Here is a 26494-nt window from a genome sequence, read left to right on the forward strand (position 1 = left end):
CTCATTAAAGAAGTTGTTTTATTAATATAAGTTGTTTAAATGTTATTATATATAATATTAAAAGTTGTTGGGTTTATTTATATGTGTATGTCATCTTACCCCAGGGAAATGTCAACTTACCCCAGCACATGGGTAAGATGACGAATTTTGATTTTTTTTTTTGATTTAAAAAAAAATTGGCCTAAAGCCAAATTTTGACACTGATATTTTTTTTAATACTGTTCCACAAGTCAAATTTTAATTTGGTGTAGAAATTAGACTTGTATCATAAAAATTAGCCATTTGAGATTACATCAAACCTAAGGTTCGTCAACTTGCCCTGGTCTCTATACATATTTAAGTATTGTACATTGAATGTACAATACAAATTTTGTACCCATTACCCACACCAATGCAATAATATAATAATATGACTGATGTAAAATGTGAGTAATGAGCATTCCGCGACTACCGTTTGTGTGGAGGAATTTATGTGTGTCGATTAATAATAATAATAAAAAAAAAAATGAGCCGACCAAACAAATTTCGAAAGATAGAAAAAAAAATATGTAGTTACAAATAACATTATTATAGAATATGAGTATAATATATAGGCTGTATGATGTACACATTGGCGAACGATGCGGTGGCGTCGACCTTGAATATGTAACGCCTCGCAATGCACAATGTGTGCATCTTGACTTACCCACGTGCACATTAGGCGCCTTTAATAGCCGAATGTACATTATAATATTATTATTGTGTTCTATAAACATATCATTGTGGATGTGTGTTTTATACGCACGTGTCTGTGTTATATAGTTTTGAGGTCGAGCGGCGGCTGCAACACTGAACAACGGCACAATAATATTCATTATTGTATTATGCGCTCGTTCGCAAACGTCACAAGTCACGACATTGTGCACCACGGAAATATGTGCGAAATAAACGAAAAATGCACAGTCTGCAATCGATTACTTATGTGGCACGCGGTCGGATTGTTTTGCAATTAATGATAAAATATATTGTCAGTCGGAATTATGTCACAGACTCTTACACTAGAACTATACTTGTATATATAATATATATATATATATATATATATATAAAGAACTCGTGTCATCACACATTGGCAAGTTGAGACGGATTTGTAACATATTATAGCTTGGGTATTTTGATACATTATCTATAGTTTACATCAATGCAAAACGTTTTTCCAACCCAAAACATGACGGAGGACCAACGAACATCAATTATTTTGTATTTGTTTAATTCAGAGTTCCATTAATAGTTTAATCTAGAATTCTAATTTCTAGTGTATAATTGTAGACATGTAGATAGACATATAGATATATAGATATAAAATAATTATAATAATAGTATACTAAAATCTGTGTATAATCTATACGTTCTATAAGTATATTTAGGTAGTTATGTAGTATATGCATGCCTAGGTTCAATAAATCCCGACCGTAATAATACTAATAATAATATTTTAATTATGTTAGTATAATATTATATAGGTCATACGCGGTGATTCATTGCAGCCACCGATCTCCTTTTGAAAACAAAGGACAATTGAAACTTTTTTTTAATGAAATCATATAGAAAATAGCAAACACTAACCCCAACATCACACCCTGCACATTCATGATACATATACCCACAAACCACGACCCAATCAAAATTCTCTGGACGCTTAATCCCGGTAGAGACGCGGTGTTCCTGCAAGTCTTGTAGTACGTGAATTAATAGCATATTAATATATTATAGACAGCCTGAGTCAAAGGCGGTTTGAGTATACTGTTTTTGGTGCATCTTTTTGCTAATAGGAAAATTAATCTAGTATTTTTTTTTTTGGGGGGGGGGGGAAGGGTAGAAATAAAAAAATTGAGTTATTTTCAAAAACGTGGTAAAAACTTAAAAAAATAAAGAAAAAAGGTGGGTAAGTGGATATCGCTCTGCCGTACAGTAGGTTACATACTTTTTTAACTACAAAATCTTTTTTAAATATTAAATTTGATAAATATTGTCAAAAATTGAACTTTAAATACATATAAAAAAAATTGTGCTTTCGTATTTTTACACTGCTATTTAAGCAATATATCAAGAGCTTTGTAATAAACTTTGATGCTTTTTGGCCTAACAAATAAAATTTTGTTGAGAAATTTGGAAAACAATTTTTAAATTGCCCGTAAACAGATCAAAACACGTTAAAATATTTTGAAAATTAATATGATATAGGTACATTTCAAGAATTTATGGTTATTCGTTTTTGAATTACAACTACAGTCATTTGTTGTAGAGTTATACCAAAAACCAAAATCGATTTTGTCGAAAACAATCTTTGCGTAAAAATTCCCGTTATTTCTTAATTTTTATTTTCTTTTTCCAGCGCTTTCAGACACTATTAAGATTTTTTAGAATTTAGACCCCCCAAAGTATTCATTTTCCTATCAGAAAATATACTGTTGAAGAATATCTAAGCATTTTTACTGTCCTAAAAGGTGATGACAGTTTTAAAATTAAAAAAAAAACACATCATTGTAAAATCATTATACATTCATCGCTCCACCCAGAATCTAAAATGAGAATTTTTACACAAAGCCAATTTTCATCAAAATCGATTTATAATGAAATGATAACCGTATAGGTACATGAAATTGTCTTACCGAATACTGGCAAAATATTTTGATTCTTTTTGAACTATTGATAGCTGTATACCTAAGCAATTTTTTTTTTTTAATTGGTGTCAGTAAAAAAATTTTGGTAGGGCAATAAACTTAAAAATGTAATAGGGACAGTTCAAAAAGTTGTTAATAGTGAAATTAAAAAAAAGTCCTCAATAATTTTTACAACTGTCTGAAGTTAGAATTTTGACGAAATTCATCAGTCTAAAAAATGTGCAATATACTTTTCAGTTAGTAATGAATAAAACATTTTCAAATATAAGTGATGAAAAGAAAATGACGAAAAATTGCAAATTATATTGTAGTTAAAAAATAAAAATGTATAAAATGATAAATTTTTTAGTTAATGGTTGAAAAATTAAAACATAGTTTTTCATAAATAGTTGATAGTGTAACCCAAATCTCTAAAAATATAATTACACACTCATTTTTATAGACATATTAAGTTCAAATTAGAATAAAATTAGATATGTACCTAAACGAAAAAAACGTTTTTAGTTATTTTTTTGTAATTTAAAAATATTATTCGTGGGTAGATATATAAAACTTTTAAAGTACAACAAATTAAATGTTTTCGACAAAGTAAATTTAACATACTGTTAGTATAAATTACTTTAATAGCAATATTATAAAATATACTTATAGTAATATAGACCGTCTTCGTTCAGCTTCGGTTTTGGTGTAACATTATTTTATATCATTGAATTAACATTTAACACATCCATTACATATTGTAATGCATTACAATGATCCATTTGACATCTAATGAACAGCAGAGCGGTACCCATTTGCCACCCTTTTTTTACATTAGTACTTCATTAATTCTATAGTATATTGTGTACAGTATATTATTTGCTAAAAATGAATATCCACTACCCAATACCCACCCGCCCACCCAAATTTTGGAGGAGCGGTCGCTCCTCTAGACCCCCTTTGCCACGTCACTATTTATAGGTAATATCTATTATAATATTATTATTCCTCGAACCGAATAAATAAGTCATTGTCATAGTTTTACGATGGAATAATAATAATAATATTATAAATGAAAAAGCCTGGTAGACCGTAACCGGATGCACAGGACAGACTATATGGGTACTGGGTAGACGAGCAGTTTAATAATTATTGTAACGTACGTATAATGTATATTGTATATAATATAATAATATTCACAATATGAGGCGAGGTCAATGTTGCTACTTAAAAGCGCGGGAAAGAAATGCGTCCGAGTAGGTACCATGTCATTGTAAAACGATACGCCGCCCGTGAGAATTGCATTTTGGAAAAACGCATATTATGTTTAACGTCAATAATGTCACCACCCCCCTCCACCGCGCGCCACCGCCAGACAACTCATAGGTCGGTCACACGCCGCAGATGCACTTGCCGGCGAAACGTGTACTGACCCGTGTAATATATTGTTATTAATATTATTATTATTATTATTATTATTATTATTATAACGTCATATTAATATTATCGTGTACCTACCTAAACGGCAAAACTGAATATTATTTACGGGCGATGGGCGGGAGGATTTATATCCCCTTATGTTTATTGAACCGTGATACACTATTTTATCTTCATTATATTCCGATATACAATATTAGACACCAAACCCCCCAACGATCACTACCGCAGGACAAACCACTGCGTTTGTTCTTTGAATAATAATCCCGCGGATATCGGCGACAAACATGACCTAACCGATTGTATTATTTGTATTTGATAGATCGATGGTTCAGTTTTTGTTGAAAAAAACATGTAGGTAACCGGCTATTAAAAGAGACAACCGACCAGTCCTAAGATTACGGTTATGTCAGCAAAAACGTTTAATAATAATTTGCGCACGCGTATTTTCAAACGTAAGTAAGTACGCTGGAAAATGAACAAAATCCGTGTCAAGTATGCGGCGAACGTGTTGTCGGCCAAGAGAAAACGCGCTATTCGGCGTATACGGACAAGAGTCTCATCACTCGGGAATTTCATTTTGTAAAAAAAATAATAATAATAATATTCCACGACGCGTACACGCCGATTTCATATTAATTCGTGTCATTATTAATTTAAAATCATTGCAAACAAAATACGACGTGTTATCTGAATTCCGAGACCCGCGAAACGGTATCCAATCGTAAGGTTGGGTTATGTTAATGAATTTTCCATTTTTCTTTTCGTGGGTCATAACAAAGGGTTGGCGCCTGCACAAGGGCGCACCTTAATTTTATATTACGTACCTAACCCGTTAATTTCAGAATTTTTGTATGTATATAATATTTTAGTTTATTTAACGCATTAGATGTCCAAATTTGCGTATACCTAATATTATGTAGTTTAGTAGTTATTATACGCATTCTTACAGAGACTTTGGTGAACTTTATAATAGCTTAGTAACATGTAAAATACTATTTAACTATTTAAATGTTATAACTTTCAAGTTAAAATTACAACGAGCGGAGTAGAGTAGTAGACCCACAAGCTCCACTCCGATCGTGTAAGATTTAAATGATCATAACTAATTATAACTACCTACATGTGCTTATATAATATTCAAATTTTAAAAATATTCGTAATATGAAATCAAAATCGTACTATGACGTGGAAAATCACAAGATATAATATAATATTTTATGTTATTGTCTTATATAACGATTATAAAAATATTTTTTTTCCTCAAAAACACGTAGGTACATTTACCGAGAAAATGATTGCCTAGTGACAAAATAATCACCCTGTATAGATATGATGTGTATGTACGTGCGCGTAGAGGGCGTATTGCGTAATATTTGACCGAACATTTGACTTGTTATTTTGTCGAAATACTTTTGGTATCCCTGGTTGCACGTGCGTTCGGCGTAAAACCGCGGACAGCGTACAATATAATATTATTACGTCTAAACAGATAATGCCTTTCTAAACATAATAATAATAATAATAATATAGAATAGATGTTATTACTTATTATGTACACAGACACACAGTATACAATACAGTTTTCGCGGAAACGGTTCGAACGCGAAAACAACACAGACGGCGAGTGCTCATATTCTGTACACAGCGATATGAGGTGTTGTATATTTATTTAGATGGTATAACTATACATTTTTCTATTTTTTAGAGGAAAACTATGTTCAGATCGCCTTGGATTCCAATTTTTTAGATAATTTTAAATGACGCCAGACAAATAGATTTTGAAGTATTCAACCACTTGTGATGATAGACGCGTCAATTACAACTTATGAAAATAGAGTTAATAGTTATTAAAATCGGAGTCCAAATGTCCAATTCGATCTGCATAAAGTATACTATAGGTATTTTGGTATTCATATGTAAAATAAAAAAAAATATTCAAATTTGACTATTTTACGATGCGTATAAGCCTTCAGTTCCTGCAGTAAGTTTTTGTATCTTCTAAGACGCGTCAGCTCCGACATTCTACCCAAATATTGATGATAAAGGTACAAATTATATAAAGTTAATAATGTTAAACATTTTAAAAGTTGAGTATAATTTTTTGTATTGATCAACACTTTTACAGAAATAATTCTATACAGTGACTTTATTCAAACGGAACCAACTATAAATACTATAATTGATGGGCTATTAATGTAGTTGCCTATATCAAGAATAATAATAATATTATGTATACATATACTGATACTACAACTAGATCAAGTACCTAGGTACATGATAATATATTGTATACAAATGTACAACAATATGCTATTATATATTGTGCATTTGTAGTTTTGTACAACATAATATACATTATTCGCTGTCCCCATTTGGGGACGTGACGATACAGCGTCGGACAAATGCTCAAAGATGACCCCGGTCTATTCGATTTTTCTGTGTAGACAAAACAAACTCGATAACGTATTTACATATGTGAATATGTGATATTATAATATATATTATATTATGTGCACATATGGGCACGCACGTGTGCGTGGAAGTCCTCCCAGGAGTAAAATATTGTGTATCGTACGAATTAAAAACAATTAGATTTCCATAGTTTCGTGTGATGAAGATAATGATAAATATTATAATATAATCATGTGTGTAACAAGGATTTGATAATTACACGGGCTAGAGTCCTAGAAAATCAAAGTTCACAATACCCGTGGGATGAAAAGCTCCCCTTCTGCTATCATGAGCGTTACTAGAGCTTTGTAGTCACATGGTCTAGAAAATCCTACAAATAAAAGTTTAAAATTAACTATAAAAGCGCCTCCTTCCCTCGTCATTAAAAATAAAATGTGAACAGTAAAAAAAGTATGCATAGTTTATATAGTTAAGATAAACGTAAAAATCCTTATTAAATCAAAATGTTTTCTTGGTGGGGCGGGAGAGTGGTGTCCACAAACAGTTTTTAAAACCTTGATCGCAAAATGTCGGCACTTGACCCACAAAAGGTTCACCCCACCTGTAGTTTACTGTATACAGCAATATACATTTAAATACAATATGTAATTATATCAACATATAACTGCTGCTACAGGCATCATATTTCAATGGTGCTGCAGATATCGTACGATTCAAGTGTTGAAACATATTATTACAATTTAAACTTTCCACCGGGTGATATAAATTATAAATAATTTATAATAGGTAAGTACTTTTAAATGAATTGTTCAATTTTATTCGAATTTTTAAGTATTGATGTTAAAATGTTTCGAATATGTAGGTATTACCGATCACGTTAAACCATGAAAAATTACCATACATTTCATATTTTACTTTTGATTAAAATTCTATGTTTTTTCATAGCATTGAATCAAAATACAACATTTTATACCAAACTACTCGAACACTCAATATGAAGAGGATATTTATACAATATATAGTTAAACAATAATATAGTTACCTATATAACTATATATATACTTTATAGGTGACTATATAAGTTATATAGTTTAGCTTATATATTAATTACATATTATTTTATATACGATTGTCAATTTGCTTATGTTATACGTTTGCGAGACGGAGACAACGCAGGCCGGTGTATAGCGTCTTCTTAATGTATCATATCTATTACTCTAAACCTATTAAAACTAAATATGTATGAGCATTTGAAATCGGATGAATCATTTTGAATATAACCCTGCAGTAAGTGTATAATATATACCGGTAGGTGGGCCGCTCGGACTTTATATAATGGGTATAATAATTAGTATTTACCGAGCAGTTACCTATATCCGTCGACGTGGTGCACGTGTACGGCACACCAGCGCACCTGCAGCCTCCGCGGGGAGTGAATCGCGCAAATGGGTGAGCTTTTCAATAATTATTATTACACGCGGCGCGTCGAATCGCCGCCGCTCCACTAATCCTCGCGACGATGCGGCCGTCGTTCCGGTAGGCGTGTCCGACCGTATACAAGCGCACACACGCTCCCGCGGAGGATATTGACGGGAACGGTGTGGAGGTGACCACCGCTTCGTCTGTTCAGTGTAAGAATAATAATACAACTGACAACGTGTACCTACATTCATGTATATAATCTATACGGTATTGTGCCTCCAGCTGCCCCGAAATCTAGCGCCGTTTTAATAATATTATATAATATATTATTAGGTAGATGTGTGTGTATTTAATGTTATTTTCGTTAAGGTGCGGCAGGCGTGGCGGGAATACTGTCGTTTCGATATCCAAAATGACTTAATGAACTTAACGCGCGGTGCGGTTCAAGTTATAACCAAAATAATATAAAACGTATTCACGAAATTAACGAATTTGTTATAACTAATAAATTATAACAATATGATGGTATTTAGTGAACAGTATTATACCAGTCCCCAGATACTGTATTTTTGTTAAATTACGGTATTCGTATCTGGTCGTTTAGGCGAACGATATTTTGGCATAAAAACAAATACGCATTGAACAATAATAATTGAATGGTTTCCCATTTCAGCATGTACCTATGTTCTGTGTACCAAATTGTTTAAAAGGTGTTGTTTTTAATGTCCTATCATTCCATCAACATTGCCATCCTTTTTATACAATTTCAACGTATAAATACCTTTGAACAAAATAGGTGGACCCCACCTACACATCAAATGTTGGGCCCCTGTATACTAAATGTTTTTACGGGCCTTATTTCTAATAAAAACTTCTAATAAAATACAACCCATTACAAGCGAAACGGGTGTTCCATAAAGCCATACACGATTACTATAGGTAATCAATTGTTAACCCACAGCTAAAAATATAAGTATTCCTATCAATATTTCAAAAATTACAAGTTAACTTGAACGGGCCTCTGTGATCCAGGTCCAACAGCCCCCCCCCTTGAGGTGGTCCCGTATTTAGGTATTATAGACATTCAATTATTTGAATTATTTGCATGAACTTATTTGGACTGATACTGCAGGGGACTGTTTTGAAAACAGAAAAACTATGAACGTTCACTCCCTGTAAAAAACGAACTTTCAATTCCAAATGTTAAAAGTGTATCGGCATTACTTTTTTTTTTTTAATATTCTTTGTAAACATATTACATATATACTATACACAGAGTCCAGACTCCAGATACACATTATAGTGTATCCCAAAGATCCTAAAGATTATTTAAATATAATTGCAATATCAAAATTATTGTCATAATATATTATTGGTTCTGCACTACTGCAGTGAGGCGGTTACTTGCACTATGTAGGTGGCCTGTGTATATTGGACATTGGTATTATCGTTCCAAAGGATTTCGTCGTGTATAGCAACAGGGGAGGCAGAAGCAGTAAGTGTGGTCTTAGAAGCGACGGTGTTGGGCCGTAGGGGTGACATTGGGATGGTGGTAGGGGTGGTCGAACAGCAGGGATCGACTAGATGATCTGTATATACCCGGCAAATCTGGTAACAACGTGATTAGACGGACGGACGGAGTGAGCGTAAACGGCTCAGGCGACGACTGTTGTGTGGCGGCGGCGGAGGGTAATTTGTCACGGACGCCGAAATACAAGAATGTGTGATTAGCAAACACGTGTTCCACCGAAAGGGACGAGCGGTTCTTTTCAGTCTCTACCATTCATTCTACACACATACATGCACACATATATATAATACACTTCACTCGACCTCTCTCTCTACATAATATTATATTATTATATACCTCTCTCACCCACTCTCACTCTCTGTCTCTCGTTAATTTTCGGACACGGAGTATATATACTGCACACAGACACACACACGCACCAACATATATTATGTGTATATAAATATATAGTATAATATATATTTTACATGTGCTCGCATGTACACAATAACATCGTAAACTCGGCAGTCGGTACTCACCATTATTATATGTTTGTACTACTGGGCTTGACCGTCGAACACACCGACGCCGCCGTCGCCCCATATATTAAATATATGCGTTTAATGGCAAACACGACGTCGTGATTTTCTTTACGGAAACGTTATGCCGCCACCGTCGTCGTCGACGACTTTTACGAAGATTTTAATATTTTTTTCTCCCACCTAGTACAATATATTTTAGGTTTCCCCGTTTTCGTAGGCAATAACAATATTAAATAAGTATGTATATTTTTTTACACGTCTTCAGTTATTGTAAATATAAATACACATTATTGTAGACCTATAAGTTATAACTGTATAGAATAAATGCCCGCGTTCAAACCCACGGGTTATATACACATTATGGTATTATACAAAGTTTTAATATATGTACTTTAAAGAGCCGTTCAAACACTTAGATTTTTATACCATTTAAGGAGTGTCCTATGACGAAACAAACATCGTTTGTCACTAATTCAAATTTTTATTTATATAAATGAACATTAAAAAAAAAATTGGGGGCGAGCATGCTCGGTGAATTACCCTGTAAATAGGCGTAGCTGGGATAAATATTTTTATCGGGGGTTAACCTACATAGCTGTTAATTTTTTTAATTTAACAACTTAAAACGTAGATATTGTATAATATATTTGATAATGGTTTTTAAAAGGAATCTATATCACATTGCGCTTATATTATCATCTAGATCTTTCGACCACCAAAACCATCTTTACGGACTACGATATACCCGTATAAGTTATATGCATCTATCCATTCTCGGCGATATTACATATCTGTGTTCCATATATATTTAATATAAATATATTACACATGTGCCATAAGTCTTATGTATCGAAGATCGTAACGTAAATACTCTGGTTCAAGAATCTAGATCTCTATACTCGGTCATTATTTAAATTCGAACCAGCAAAAACATATTTCATATTATATTTTAACTGCGAGTATTTTAAAATCGGACCTTGTGTGTGTATGGCATCAATTATTAATGAGATTCTTTCCCGTATAATAAGAATTTCTGGGGAAAAAAGTCTGGTCTTATGGTTTTCCATTTAGGACTGGCCCACGTCAATTTTTATGCTACACATGTGTTATGCAATCGACTAGTTGACTAATCGCTTTTGTCAATCTTTTCGAAATGCAGCTATTTAGGGTAAAATATAATGTCTGCGCATATAGCTGAATTTTTGGTTAACCATATAAATAAAATGTTTTCACTCGAACCGTGTAAAGTATATTATTTTATACTGTACATTGAACCAACAAAAATAAATGTTGTCTAAAATTACAATAACACGCAAATAAAATATTAATTAAAAGCATTCAGATTCCCAGTAAATGAAAAAAAATTGAATTATCATTTAATTATTATTTAGAAATGTCGTTAGTTTTGTAAATGTAACACATTTTATATGAACTATATTGAATACATGCTGTCTGCAGCTAACCTAATGGTTTTTTATTTTGTATAAAATATAATAATATGCACCTATATAATTACGTTTTTTAAAAAATATAAAAATTACTACTTATTGAGCATTTTTTTTTACTTGTCACGAAAAAAATGTTTATTACTGCGAAAACCTCATGAATTATTAGTTTTATCGATGAATAATAGTTTGAGAATATTAAATGTAAAATACATGTCTAACTGTATATGTGCAGTGCATTATACAGGGGAATAGGCGAGGGCACAGTAAAAGAAACGACAACAATCATTAATTATTTAGCCTTGAAATAAATAAATAATATCATTCGTGTATTTTCAACTACCTATTTACATTTTTATTTCCTTAACGATAACCTATTCTTGTTAGTTGTTACAAAAGAACATATTAACGTATGTATATTTCTATGTTTTCATAATAATTTTGATAGTGCATAATAATATAAACACTATACTGACGAGACAATTCGTCGTCACGTGGACGATCGTTTTACCATTATTTTGCGATTAACGTTAAACAAAAAAAAAAAAATTAAAATTAAATTATTAAATGACAGGGAATATTATATCAATCTCGTCGTTTATTCATCTTTGAAATGTTTAAAATGTCGACAAATTTTTACGAAATGTTCCGCGTTGTCCGTATAAAAATATTATTACGATTGTTGGCGGTAGCGTGTATTAAGTGATTATATTATATTATTATTATTATTGGGTCTGTTTACGCGATGTATAGTGTGTGAAAAAAATATTGTTTTGTCTTTGTTTGACGTCCGAATGTCCGATTGCGTATGAATCGCGTAAACCGTAATTACTAAATGTGTAATACAATTTATATTATAGTACTTAATACCAAACTATAATAATATTATATCGTCATAGTGTGGATTATAATAGAGTAGTAACAATTAGTGATCAATATAGTAATTTCGATGTCCTATGATACATCGCACTTGCGTTTATATTATTAATTATTATAATTGATTAGTTGAAAATCTCAGAATTTATTGTAATGCGCATTAAGAGGACGCTGTTACTCGTCGTACACGCTGTGTTGTCTCCGTTTTACACACGTACGATATAGAAAATATTCGTTCACCAGTTTCAATAGTGTGCAGTTAGTTTTGATATTAGAGCGAATTGACCTATTATCAAACTCTCTTAGGTAAGAACATTATCTGTGTTCTCACGATCGGTTTTTTTATGATATTTTAATTTTTGAGTGAATTATTATGATTAGGTAAAATATTAATTTTTGAAAATGCTCATAATTCAGTTAAAAATTAAAATATCGCAAAAACAGATATAGAGACCACAGATAATGTTCTTAAGTTCTAAAGTTTAATAATAAGTCCACTCACAGTATGTTCACGCACTAATAATGTTTTGAGAAATTATCATTTAAAAGAGATCGTAATGTTAACAGCGGATTTCGACGGAGACACCGTCGTGGTCGTATCTTAAATACCGAATAAGAATGACATAATAATAATATATATTATAATTTATTTTTCAACAGTTATAAATTTATATTTATTTATCTGAGGCTGAGATTCACTTATCAGCTAATAATATCGTATGTTAGACCGTTTCTAAATGTTATCCTAACTTTTTCACATTTCTCTTATCATGTTGCTTATTTTAACACACTCATTGCATTCAGTTTACACATTGTGTTTTTAACTGTTTTTGCGAGTCAAATACGAAAACAACTATTGTTTTCAACGAAATTATCTTTATTATATTGAGATAAATTAATTTGGCCTACTCACAACTGAGAAATCGACAGTATGTTATAATATATATATAAATTATAGCTATATTAAGGACTGATACAACTATATAATTGTGCTTAGAACTTGCCAGTTGCCATCATAAAGGTACTATACAACTACAGTGCATCAGAATTGCATGCCATATGGCTGCCATGGGCCATAAAATATACATTACATAATTTATCATTATTTCATTTATTTTGCGTACCTATATTATTTAACTAGAAATAAAGTTCAATATTTTGAGTTGTTATAGTACTGTAATCGGTCAGTCCTAACTCGACTAACTCCTAAGTCTGTAACAGTTGAAAAACTAAAAAAAAAAATATTTGTTTCATAAAAGGTAGGTAAAATTATTATATTTATTTATTATATTTAGTGAACTATTATTATAAGGGTTTCATATTATAATATCTATATTTTGGTTTTAAACATAAAATAAAGAAATTCTTGTAATAGTTTTTTGAATACAACTTTAAAAAATATTAATTGTGAATTTTTTTATTTTTAGAATAATTAAACCCATAATTTGAGTAAAGTTTATCAAATTGTTTTTGTAAAATGTAATACAATGTTGATAGTATATAATATATATATATATGTATTCCACGATGCCCGTAGCATGCAACTATATATCGACGATCCTTGTATAAGAGATGTGGCATAATGCAAACGTTTTTGTGTTTCTGTTTTTGACCCAAAATTGGATGCATCAGCTGACTATGAAACTTAACGACCAACAAACTATTAACTAAATAACTATTACAAGTTACAACTGACCTGTGCTGCTGGGGCGTCCTGTCACGCTGCCTCCGATTCTTGAACCAGTTGCTGACTTGCGTGAGCGTCAGACCCGTCCGCCGGGCCAGCTCGCGTTTCTCGTCCGGTGTTGGGTATCTGTTCTTCAAGTAACAGTCCTTCAGTGCGTTCCTCGACTTCTCTTTGAAACAGTACACAGTCTCCTCGCCGTCCCATATGGTCTTCGGCAGCGGATATTTCTTGCGCAGCCGATACTTGTCCACAGCGCCTAACGATCGGCCGCGGATCTTTTCCGCTTCCAGATAGTGAGCCTTGAACCACAATTGCTGGAGCTGCAAGTGGTGCCTCGAGTCGAAGCTCTGGCTCTCCAGTATGGCATACAGCTCGTGAAATGCGTTCCTGTAACAATTTTTAAGTGAATTATGAGAATTTTTCAATTACATATAACATTTTACATAGGTAGGTACTTATAACTTGTTTAAAAATTAAAATATCGTTCAAACACAAAGCGGTATACTTACCATCGCCATTTCGATTAACAAGACAAAATAGAGCAATATATAATAATAATATATTTATATATACCTAAATATGACCTTATATAATAGGTACCTACCAGTAACGAAATATTAGGAAAATTTAAAAATGCACTCAGTGTTCTGTGAACGTATATTAAGACGTAGGTATAACCATTTATTAGAATAGTAACTTGCATTAAGGTTGATGAATGACATTTTTGATTTAGACATGAATGTCTAAATACCTTCATGGTATTAGCATACCAAACTTATGATAGGAATCCTAGTTAACAGCCTCCCTTATACATAACAAATTATCAATAACAAATCAAAATCTCGGGTACGCTACTGGGTTATGATAGGTAAGCAAGTACGCAATATTACCTACACAACTCAAGTACTCATATGGATGTACCTATTACATATGACTTATGAGTTAAGCTTATAACTAGAGATAGGATGTTGATGACCTAAAAAAATATCAAAAATGACTCAAAAAAATGCTTTAATATCTTAAAAAATAAAACATACATTTTAAGTTAAATTTACAGTAAAAAAATATAGGTATGAAATCATTCAAAAAAATTAAAAATTAAAATATAAAAAAATGTCAGTTTCATTGTTTGTCATTTTTTTCATGTCTGTGTGAATGGAAATCTGTATCGGTACGCGATAAATTTAGTTACGACATAAACTCACCAACAATAATAAAACAATTATTTTTTTGAACAAATTTTCTCCAAGATCTAAAATTCGAGAAAAATGTCACACATTGTACAAAAACTACAAAAATGACCTATAAGTATAAAAAAAGACGTTAAAAACAAAAAATACATTTATAGCTGAAAATTCAAAAAAAAAATGCAAAATAAAATTAGTATAGGTATTCTGAATCGGGGAGCGTGAAATGAATTTTTAGCCAAAATAGCATTATATAGGATCAAAGGGAAAAAAATGCAATTCATCAACATCCTATCTCTACTTAATACTTATAGCTTTATGAGTAAACTATAAGTATATATAAAATACGTATTTGCATTGCCGTCGCCCGATATATAATATAATATGATTTTAACTGAATTATTTAATTTCATTTGCCATATTTTATCGTGATAGTGATGACATCATTTTCACTCAATCCGGAGGTATATTATATGTTTTTTAGTCGTGCAGACATGCATGTGATTTGTAAACAGACTATTATTGGTATAGGTACCTGAGTATTATAACTGGTAACCTATTGGTGACCAAAGATGTTTGTATTAACAAATTCATTAAAAAAAGTATTATTTCAGAGATTTTTGACTATTATTATAATCATAATTCAATATAGCGTTTATAACAATAACGTTATTGTGATATATCGCATTGAATATAATATAAAAATAATATATATATAAATAATATACTCCATGTTTATATCCGCTTTATCCGTAAAATATTATATACATTTTGCAGACTAGCTCGTTTTTATAATGTCTTTGATTACAATATTACGTGTTTTTATTTTGTCATTTATATTTATTATAAGAATTAATATGAGATTTTTTTCAACAATTGCAACATGGGTTTTTATTAGAATTTTTTTGTAAAATCCGTGTAAATTTTTGTTTACACAATTAATTTGGGTATACTTAGGTCACGTACAACGTTATTGTTATAGAATTTGTTTAAAGATCACTGTGTACCTACGAGGTCTACTATATAAATCATAAGCGAGTCAAATTGCACTAAATTGCACTAATTTGATTAGGTTTTTAATTTTTAACCTCATTGTGCGCCACTTTGAGTTGATCATATACAAAATGCAATGCATGTAAACATTAATAATAAAATAAATAAAAATCTAAGTATTTTCTTGAAAATAACCAAGTACGATGTTATATGCATATTGCATATAAATGTATAAAAGATATGAGTCTTATGTATTTTACGAGGGGGGGGGGGGGTTGAGAGTAGGATGTATCTTGGTTAGTGTAAGAACAACTGACTATACTCGAACGACAACTCGTTTAATGCCAAATTATGTCACACAGGATTTGGAAAAACCTGTATTTTTTATCTTTACAATTTATTTTCCTAGTATAATATACAATGCATTCCATTCTAACTGAAAGTGTACAGTGGTCGGTGGGTAAGGGTAAGGATGAGGGAGGGTTACCCTTAACCGTACACACATCGTGTCGTTATCTCATTTCAGGTTTTCTATTATAATACCTAAACATATGTGGTGTACCTATATCAAAATCACTCCCCCTTCTTCTCGCTGTTCTCTCTCTTCCGATCTCGCCAGCAGATCTTTTATTATGATGGTTGTCTCGATATTTATACATAATCTCCACCTTTATCATCACTTTATCCGGTATTTTGTTCGTTCAACGCGTTATTGAAGTATTTACATATAAAATCGTTGCATAATTGAAGCGTAAATATTATAACATTGGTGCATTTCCGGTTGATATTGTTTTTTTTTTTAAGTACGCTAAATTGTTAGACGAACATATTTTTTTTTGCGAAATTTCACTATAATGCTTAATATAGTAGTATATTTATATATTGTTTTTTATTGTTATTTTATTACATTCATGCACATAAGGTGATGGCCTAATACCGCTTATCGACAAAAACATTTACTTCAGCAAAAACTTAAAAACGGCGTGAGAATTAGTTATAAAGAAATAAAAATATATGCTACGTCTGTCAGGAAATATATTAGCGTTTAGATGTCTGTGAATGTGATTACGATTTCGTCGTTTCCGTTGTTAAAAAAAAAAATAAAAAACGGTCGCACGTAAAATGTTATTATATTTTTACATTGAGTGAAAAAAATTAATAATTAATATAACCTTACGCGTTCTTATGAATTGCGAAAATAAAAAAAACATCATACTAATAGCAGTGCTTAAAACGTGTATCATTCTGTTCAAACATATAATAATATGTTTATAATAGGTACATGTATATCTTTATAAGTAACGTTGCGGAATAAAATGAGTGCCGGCAGATTCCAAACAATATTTTAATAATTAGTTCATCAAATATTGATCAATAAATATTAATAATATTTAAATATTTTTTATAATGTATAACTTTTGTTACATTTGGTAATTAAATTAATCGGTTAAATTAATAACATTTGTCAGATCCTTTTAAATTATAGTATCATTAATTTTCAAACACACATCCATGAAAAATATTAGATACCGAACACGCAATATTTATAGACATGTGTTCATGTGCGTATTATGTTATTTTTGTGGATAAATAATTATGGGTGAAAATGTGTGTAATTATTTTTATTTTTTTCCTCCTATGCCTAATAATATCAATGCCATATTTCCCCAATTATTTTAACTGAAGATTTTGGTAATTTTAATCGCTTATTATGAATATTTTAAATGTAATGAGTCGCGAACCATAATATATAACATAATATTATTTTACCCTATATTCATTCCTCCAGTTTGTTTTCACGTGAGTATCTACACAAATTATCGTTTAAATTTCCTTGACTACATGATATTATTATAATGATGGTATTGAATAACAGCAGGCCCCCAAAATTCTTTATCACTACTGCAGCACGATTCTAATATTCAGTATACAGTTTCTTTATATGGTAAAACAACATTTTGATTTCGATTTCCGGAAATTGCAGTCTTATATTTTACGTATACGTTCAAATTAACCATATTTCATAACGATCGGTAAATATAGGTAGTGCGAACATTTATCAACGTTTAATATTCAACAACACCTGTCATTTGTTTACAATTTTTACGGCAAATGGATAAGTCACTGCAACAATAATTTTAGGAGATATGATCATATTATGCCGTTGTTTATTTTCGAGCACATACATATGTATTCCAATAAACCATCGAGTGAGTGTGTATACATAGTGACAGCTGAACGTTTTACAAACACCGTATTAGATTCTGAGCAAAAGCGACGAATCTATAATATTTGTTTTAAAATAATATGTTTTCTCTTTCGTTTCAAAAAAAAACTTACTTACTCATATATACGTTATGACGCATTATACCCACAACACATACTATATAAGTGCTAAATACCTAATCTATATACGTTTCATGCATTTGTCGATTCGAATTTAGATGCGATACACGGTCTAATTGATTTAAGAATTTTCAATATACTTGAAAAACCTTGCGAAAAAACTTTAAATAACGAAAATTGCATGTATGTTCAAAAACATTTTTCATAGGAGAAAAAGTGCATCAAAACGTAGGTAGCGCGTGTACTGGTACACACATATGACGAATACAGGTTTTTAATCAGTATATTAAAACCTAGATAAACATCCGTCCGCAGTTTATACAATATTATTGTTTCACGAAATCACTAAAAGCAATCAAATTTTATGAGTAAAACGATCGGAAATTCGAATTCTATTTTCCGTGTAATTTTCGGAGTAGGTATATAATTATTATAATTTTCAACTACAATTATACAGATAGGTACCTATATACAGTTACATTTTCATTCTTTGTTTAAACGAATAGTTTTTTTACAACTCATGAAATTTTTTTATTCGAATTAAAGGAATTTCCTCATCAATATATTATAATATCGTCGTCATATTATAATGATATTTATGTTTTTTTTTCGTACCAACCATCATAATTCATTAGCGTTTCCTATTAATAATATTAAAATATGAAAAATGCAGCGCTGTTAGACTTAAGTGCCAGTTAGTACCCTTATGTTAAAAGTATTATATTATAAATTTAAAAAATGTTACTTACGTGCGGCGTGTGCATATTATTATTTAAAAAAACATTGCGCAGTTATTGTTATATTATATATAAAACAATTTCATAAGCCACACTCTCACACATAAATTTAATAATAATTTTAACGATTACTAGGTAAATTATAACATTTTGTAGTAGGTATTTTGTATATTTATGTCTATAATATGTAGCCTGTAGGTAAGTAAATATTATCGTATTAATTGAAATATTTCGTCCATTTTAAAGAGGTTGTATACAGTATAAACTAAAATTAAAATCTACTCAACACAAATTTCTATGCAAATTCATTAATAAAAACTACTTAACTTGTAGGTAATTAGGTAAATGTTGGTTTTATAGAACCCATAGATCCGTGGAGCCATTGAGCCATGATTAAAAGGTCAACATTACTATATATATATAATTCGGTATAATTCGGTATAGGTATATCAAAATCTGGTATTGAAAATGTGCATGTTATCATTAAACAAAATTGTGTTGTGCAGATTTTGTAAAAAGAATGTGTATTTCAGTATTCAGTATTCCTTATAGCTGCACATCTCAAAAACTCCAGTTCAATCCTAGGACACTGGACCGATATACCTATATCGTGTTACCTTTAAAATGAAATACACTGTATAACTGTATAACATTATGTGTAATTTAAATAATTATTCGTGAACAAAATGTTATTATTAAATTAAGATTCGTTATTGCTATAAGTATATTGCTAATCTTTGAAAACTGCGGGGAGAACTGCAGTGTCGTACTCGGAATCGTATGAATTCAAAAATAATAGTCGATGTAACAATTCCATGCTTACATTTATCACACATAATATTTAGTACACTATGTGTAGAGTTTTTTATTTTTATTATCGGAAACGTTCATAATTATTGTGTGTTCTACTTATCCGTAATAAACGGATTTTAAAAACCTTGTTTTCTCAAAGAGGGTCGCGTTTGGAAGAAAAACGAACTAGACTTAATGTAATATCGAGCAAGCAGAAAAGAAACCAAAAAATAAAAATAAAGGAATATCGTTTTTATAGCCAGCGTTGAGTTTAAGAGTATATATTATTTAGTATCGTGTTTATACTTTATACGAAACAAACATTTAAAAAAAACAACTCGTTTGAACAGTGCCGGAGATTTCTGAACGAGTTACAACGAAAACAATAAAACATATTACTGTAGGTATATATATATATATATATATACTATATTTTAATATACGAAAACTCGTACAACTATGCGTATATTTTAATGTCGTTGATGGGCAAAACGTGTACAACAATCGATTCCGGTCGGTGGCATTACATAAATATACATATACTTAGTATAAAATAATATTATTTTATAAGTCACAAATATAAAATTATTGCGGAACATCGAGCAAAGTCTTATTGTATTTAGATTTTAGAACATAATACACTGGTATAATTTTAGAATTTTGAAATTATATATGGGTAGGTATATAATATTATTTTATATTATTATAATATAAGCTCCCGTAACGACGATGTTTAAAAAGTTATTTTAAATTATGTTTTATACAATTTTAACCATTAACTATTTTTAAGTACAAATAAATAATAGATAAAAACATAGATAGGTACATTATAGCTTGAAGGACTAAAAATTATTTTGATGAAAAAAACATATTACCTACCTTTATTATATTAGTTACCTATGTAATGTAATAAGAGTGGTAATAAAAGTGTAATAAGATATTGATGCCTTGTAAAAATAATAATAGGTACAAATAATGTAAATTAGTAATGACTTTATATATAGAGCAATTATATTATACTCATTAGTCAATTACCCTTATATAATTGTACGATCGATAAAAGACGTGTGCTAACACCTGAGTTATCTAACCGAGATAAAAAATTTAAATAATCCAGAAACTCCTTATTTACGACTTTAGCCTGGCTTATTATTTATAAATATAGGTATATATATATATATATATATAAACTATCTATAAATACATGATTATTGTTGATAACTGCTGTAGAAACGGGCTGAAATTTACTTGGCGAAGATTGTGCGTATAGAGCCATATAGGATCCAGCTAACCTATACGAATGTATAATCGATACGACGATATAGGTACTTGAATGAATTCATTCTTCCTAAGCAATATTGTGTTTATATTTATCCTTAAAACTTATAAAAATGTTAATATTGATGAATTAATTAGGTAGATACGTAAAAAATACATTAAAGTGTTTCTTTGAAAGTAATTTTACATAAGATTTTTTTTATTGATTGGAAAATTTACTGAAATAATATTCGTTTGTTACACAATATAATCATAATAATTCGCATATAAATAAACGATGCCAAACTTGATCCATAGTACTGAGGTGTGGTGTTGTAGTGTGGACATGATGAATAAGAGGTTAAGCGGTAAAAATACGATAATAATAAGTATATCAATATAGGGTTTGAAAGACACTATAATATTTATATATTATCTGCAACGTAAACACTCTTTTTTCCGCAGTTACTATAATAATTCAAATCCCTATTCGTATTGCTTTAAGAGGACGATGCTCCTCGTCCTATAAACGTAATACATATTATAAAACCAATCGGGTGTAGTTAGCTTAAATATTACAGTGAATTACAAGAGAGAAAGGTAAGAATATTATTTGTGTTTTGTCTCTATAGTTGTTGTTTACTATATTTTAGGCGAGTTATTATCATTATATTAAATATTAATAATTGAAAAAGTTACAAATCCATATATATATAAAATAACTTGTCCTAGCTGACTTACAATAATCCATCCTCGCCTATAGCCGGTGGCAAAGCTATGAGTATGAAATTTGGTCAGTAGTTTCGTTTTATGATGTAGAGACCCACTAAAATTTTCCAAAATTCGCATTTTACAGAGGTTCTAAAACAAGGATTTTCACGGTGGAAATTGAAACTTTTTTTTGTTTATAAATGGTTGCCAATTGCCATTGGTTACTCTGGCAGCAAGTATACCTACATAAAATGATTGTCTGTGAATTGAGGTATTTTAGTGAGCTTACACTAAAACTGAGATAGGTACACTCAAGCCGAGTACACCTATAGCGTACCTAAGTAATTGATGATGAATATGAAACTATGTAATATACTACCAAATACCAAGTACCTACAATACCTGTCTGCAATAAATAAATATTAAGTACCTGTGAAACGCCACTAGGGCCCTGGCCCGGAGGACGGTCTCTTGGCCACGGAGCAGTTCACTCGGTGGCAGGTACCACAGAAACCTGGCCAGCCTGTCCACGTCACCGGACTGCTGGAGGGCTTCACACATGCACGAAACCTGTTCGGACGAGAACGACAGGCTGCGCTTGGTCTGCAGGAAGTCGGACACGGTGACGGATCCGCCCGCCGCGGCCGCTGCGCTTGACGCTGAACTCTCGCTGAGAGCTTCCATACAACTGCCGGGCGACAGGCTGATGCTGCCGGCGGCGCGGACGCCCACGACGTCCCTCGGCGACATGTACGACATGCGATGGCCGGCGAGCGTCGTCGTTGTTGGCGCGCTGCACCTGACAACCGTTTAGTGAAACGCGCACGTCATCGTCGCGATGCAGTCCACTGCGATTATACCGTTAATATTAAAATTATTATTTATAATAACACCGCAGCTGCAGATGCACCGGCAGCGTCGCATCCGGGCGTGAGACCTTTTCGAGTTCGGTCTGAGATGCAGTGCGGCGAAATCGCACCCGTACAGCCGGTCAACCGATTATAATTCGTTTTATCGCGTTCTGTATGGATGTAACTATTAAACGCGCTTGTCGATCGAGATCCTTACGTGGTGGATACAGTTGCAATGCGTTTTCGTGTCTGCGACAGACACGCGTCACGATCGTCTCGTCGTCGTCACCGTGCGAATACTGACGAAGACGGTTGTGGCGGTGACGGGCGCGTCTGATCGGTAGGAGGGCTCCTGGATCAGGTTGGTCGCGCCCCGGACGTGCTCATTGGTTGCGTGGTTGCGCGCGCGTCCCGTCACCGCGGCGGCCGACGTAGAGTCTTTGTCGCCGACGACTCTGCACTCTACAGCCGCGACCGTCAAGCCCGAAAACGACTGCAATATGGTAATAGTGGTTAGATATTATTATTATTAATTATTATACTATCTGCCAGCCGAACATTTTTGAAATGGACCGAAAATCATTTTTGTTTTGGTAAGATAGCCGATAGGCACTTATAGGTAAAATAATAATTAATAATTAGTACGCATATATTTATAAATTACATATTACAGATAAAAATGTAATCGTTGCCTATAATCGGTAGACCTTATCACGAAACCATCACGCTAAAATGTCAGCTGTACCCTACAGTCACCCTACGTTACATTATAGGTATATTATACTGTAGGTATGTATATAAATGGGCAAAAGCGTTTGGTACGCCTCAATAATCCATTATCATGTGGAAATCTATTTGAGCGCGCATATTATTATCATAGGCGCAAATAGCGTTTGAGACTTGGGGGGGGGGCTAATAGGGCTAGTAGGGCCTTACTTTGATAATATTGAATAAGCTTAAGACAAAAATGTAGGAAATGTTTGGGAGGGCTTAGCCCCCCCCCCTATTTGCGCCTATGATTATTATATTATTATGTTCAATGTTGACATAGTGTCGTGTTGTAGGTAGGTACATATTAATATATAATATATGTATATATAGAAGGGGTGGTCCCTAACCGTTAAGGGCAACGTCTTAAATTGACGATAATTTTTTTATGTTGTGTTTTTAGGGTTCCGTATGGTAAAACGGGACCCTATTACTAAGGCTCCGCTGTCCGTCCGTCCGTCCGACCGTCTGTCACCAGGCTGTTTCTCATGAACCATGAAAGTTAGAAAGTTGAAATTTTCACAGATTATGTATTTCTGTTGTCGCTATATCAACAAATACTAAAAGTCCTAGAATATATAATATAAGCAGTGTTGCCAATATGTTTATAGCTGATTATGGTACAGAACCCTTCGTGCGCGAGTCCGACTCGTACTTGGCTGGTTTTTTTAGTACATATAGTAGGTATATAATATATAGATAGATTCTTGAAAAACAAGATTCCTAAAAAAGTTTTAATGAATAAATACATTAATAAAACCTATTTGTGTAGATTATAATATACTACATATGTAGTAGGGGATAGGTTAAATTTATATGTAAAAAAATGGCACCCAAACTATTATTTTGAAAACTTTTTTTTGGTATAGGTAACCATAAATATAAATTAACATTATTAAAGTTTATTTTGCTTGAGTTATAAAAGTGTAATAGACACTCACATGAGTGTTAATATTACACAAACTTAGTTTAAAACAGTTCATTTATAAATATTATTTAAAAAAAGCTATTAAATTCTTAATTTTTCTCACGAATACGTACTATTTTAAATACTTTTTTTAACGAATGTAAACGAGAGACTGATATCAAATCGTTATCCCAGCAATGACGAGTCACATTACTACCAACTTATATGTTCAATAATATTTAATCATCAATATTCAAAAATGTATTTACATTATTTACTTTGCCCTGCTGGTATTCCCTATAGATACACATATTAATATAATATTATTGATTAATTTTTTGTTGCGGGACGTTTGCAGTTTAGATAGATATAATATTATTGTATTATATATTATAAAGTTGCAATATTTATCTTGACTCGGTGTTGCAGTTAAATTGGATTATCTATTCAAAATAAGTATATGTACCTACCTACAATCTACATGATGGCTTGGGGGAAAATTATAAATTTTCCCGTCAGGCTTTGCATTGAAATATTAGGTATACCTACACATGTTTCGCGGGTGGCTTAAGATATTTGATTTTATCCTATAGATACAGACATACAGTATGCAGCCATTAGCTTTACATAAATAGATACAAAAAAATATTAGATGGCTGATCTCTGATGGGTTGTACTGTATATGATTTAATTAGAATTTCGCTTTTCTAGAATTTAGTTTTTCTGGGGACCGAACCGGAACCGGAACTGTAAAAATCATCAAGATTCCAGTCCCTGTCTTAAGTATACTTAAATACTCTAAAAATCGGAATTTCAATGAATTGATTATTAGATAGGTTATTACAGAAATACAGAATAAAAAGATGTTGGGAGGGAGGTGAATTGTGAGATCATGCTTGGTACACTTAGTACATACTATATACTGTAGATTTGAGAAATTAAACGTTATTTGATTAATCATATACTAAGAATTCGCTAAAATAATCATTATCATATTGACTGTTTGAAATTATTCATTCCATATTATAAATCATCCTTTAACTACTTTTATAGGTCTAATAATACTTGCCGGGAAGCTGTAATGCAAATCGCGGTTTTCTCCACGGTCCTCGATAATACGATAAAAAAAAAGGTCTAATAATACTTATCTATTAGATATAATTTATTTTTCAAATCATTGTACAGTTAATTATAATTATATACAATAAACTGTACACACAGGTGTCTTCTTTTCGAATTGCTCTACTTGCTAAATTTGTCTATGTCTTGTTGTACATACAACGCTGTTTAGTTATTATAATTATATTTTGAGCCTATAGTTTAGCTGTCAAGCGTATATTATACCTATAAATTAAAATACTTATACAATATGCGTTTATTCTTTATATATCACTCTCTGTAGGAATGGAGTCGATTCGTAAAAATAATACCAGTATATTCAGTGGCGCATTTAAAAATATTGCCACCCCAAAGCTATATACGGCCTACGCCCCTATACCTGTTGCCAACCCCCCTCTTGAAATATAGAAATTTGGGGGAACACCGGAATCACGAATAATGTGACGTGTGGGTGTCCTCGTACAAAAAAATGAATATATTTTCCGGGGTCGACCCCATTATTTTATCCGGGCAAAAAACTCGCATCATATTAAATATTAATGACATCCGCTATTCGCTAAAGTAGCAAAACCTGCGACCGTCTTACAAACCACCTCACACCTTAGTCCTGAGAATTTTTAATCTAAAAATAATAAATATATATAATAATTTATAACCAGATATTTCCGTTACTCTTATTGACGGTATTATCTCATAAGTTATAATATTTGTACCTACTTTACAATTGAACATATGGGCATAATTTGAAATCTGAACAAAATATGGAACACATATATCATAAAACAAGGTGATTGCAGTATTACACTAGGTACCTACCTATATTATATTTTACCCATCATTTTTCTGATCT

The 26494-nt window shown here is 31.7% G+C and overlaps 1 protein-coding gene across 1 annotated transcript in view; it reads right to left on the minus strand.

The window, feature by feature from the left end:
* The window catches only part of LOC100169467 (homeobox protein SIX6), a 41193-nt gene extending 18058 nt beyond the window's left edge, over positions 1-23135 (minus strand). The window contains exons 1-2 of the mRNA XM_001942703.3: positions 22430-23135; positions 13986-14363 (exon numbers count right to left, since the gene is read on the minus strand). Coding sequence (XP_001942738.2) covers positions 13986-14363; positions 22430-22758 — 707 coding nt within the window. The 5' untranslated portion in view covers positions 22759-23135. The remainder of the gene's footprint in view (positions 1-13985; positions 14364-22429) is intronic.
* Between the last annotated feature and the right edge of the window lie 3359 nt (positions 23136-26494).

This window comes from Acyrthosiphon pisum, chromosome X, assembly GCF_005508785.2.
Source record: "Acyrthosiphon pisum isolate AL4f chromosome X, pea_aphid_22Mar2018_4r6ur, whole genome shotgun sequence".
NCBI lineage: Eukaryota > Metazoa > Arthropoda > Insecta > Hemiptera > Aphididae > Acyrthosiphon > Acyrthosiphon pisum.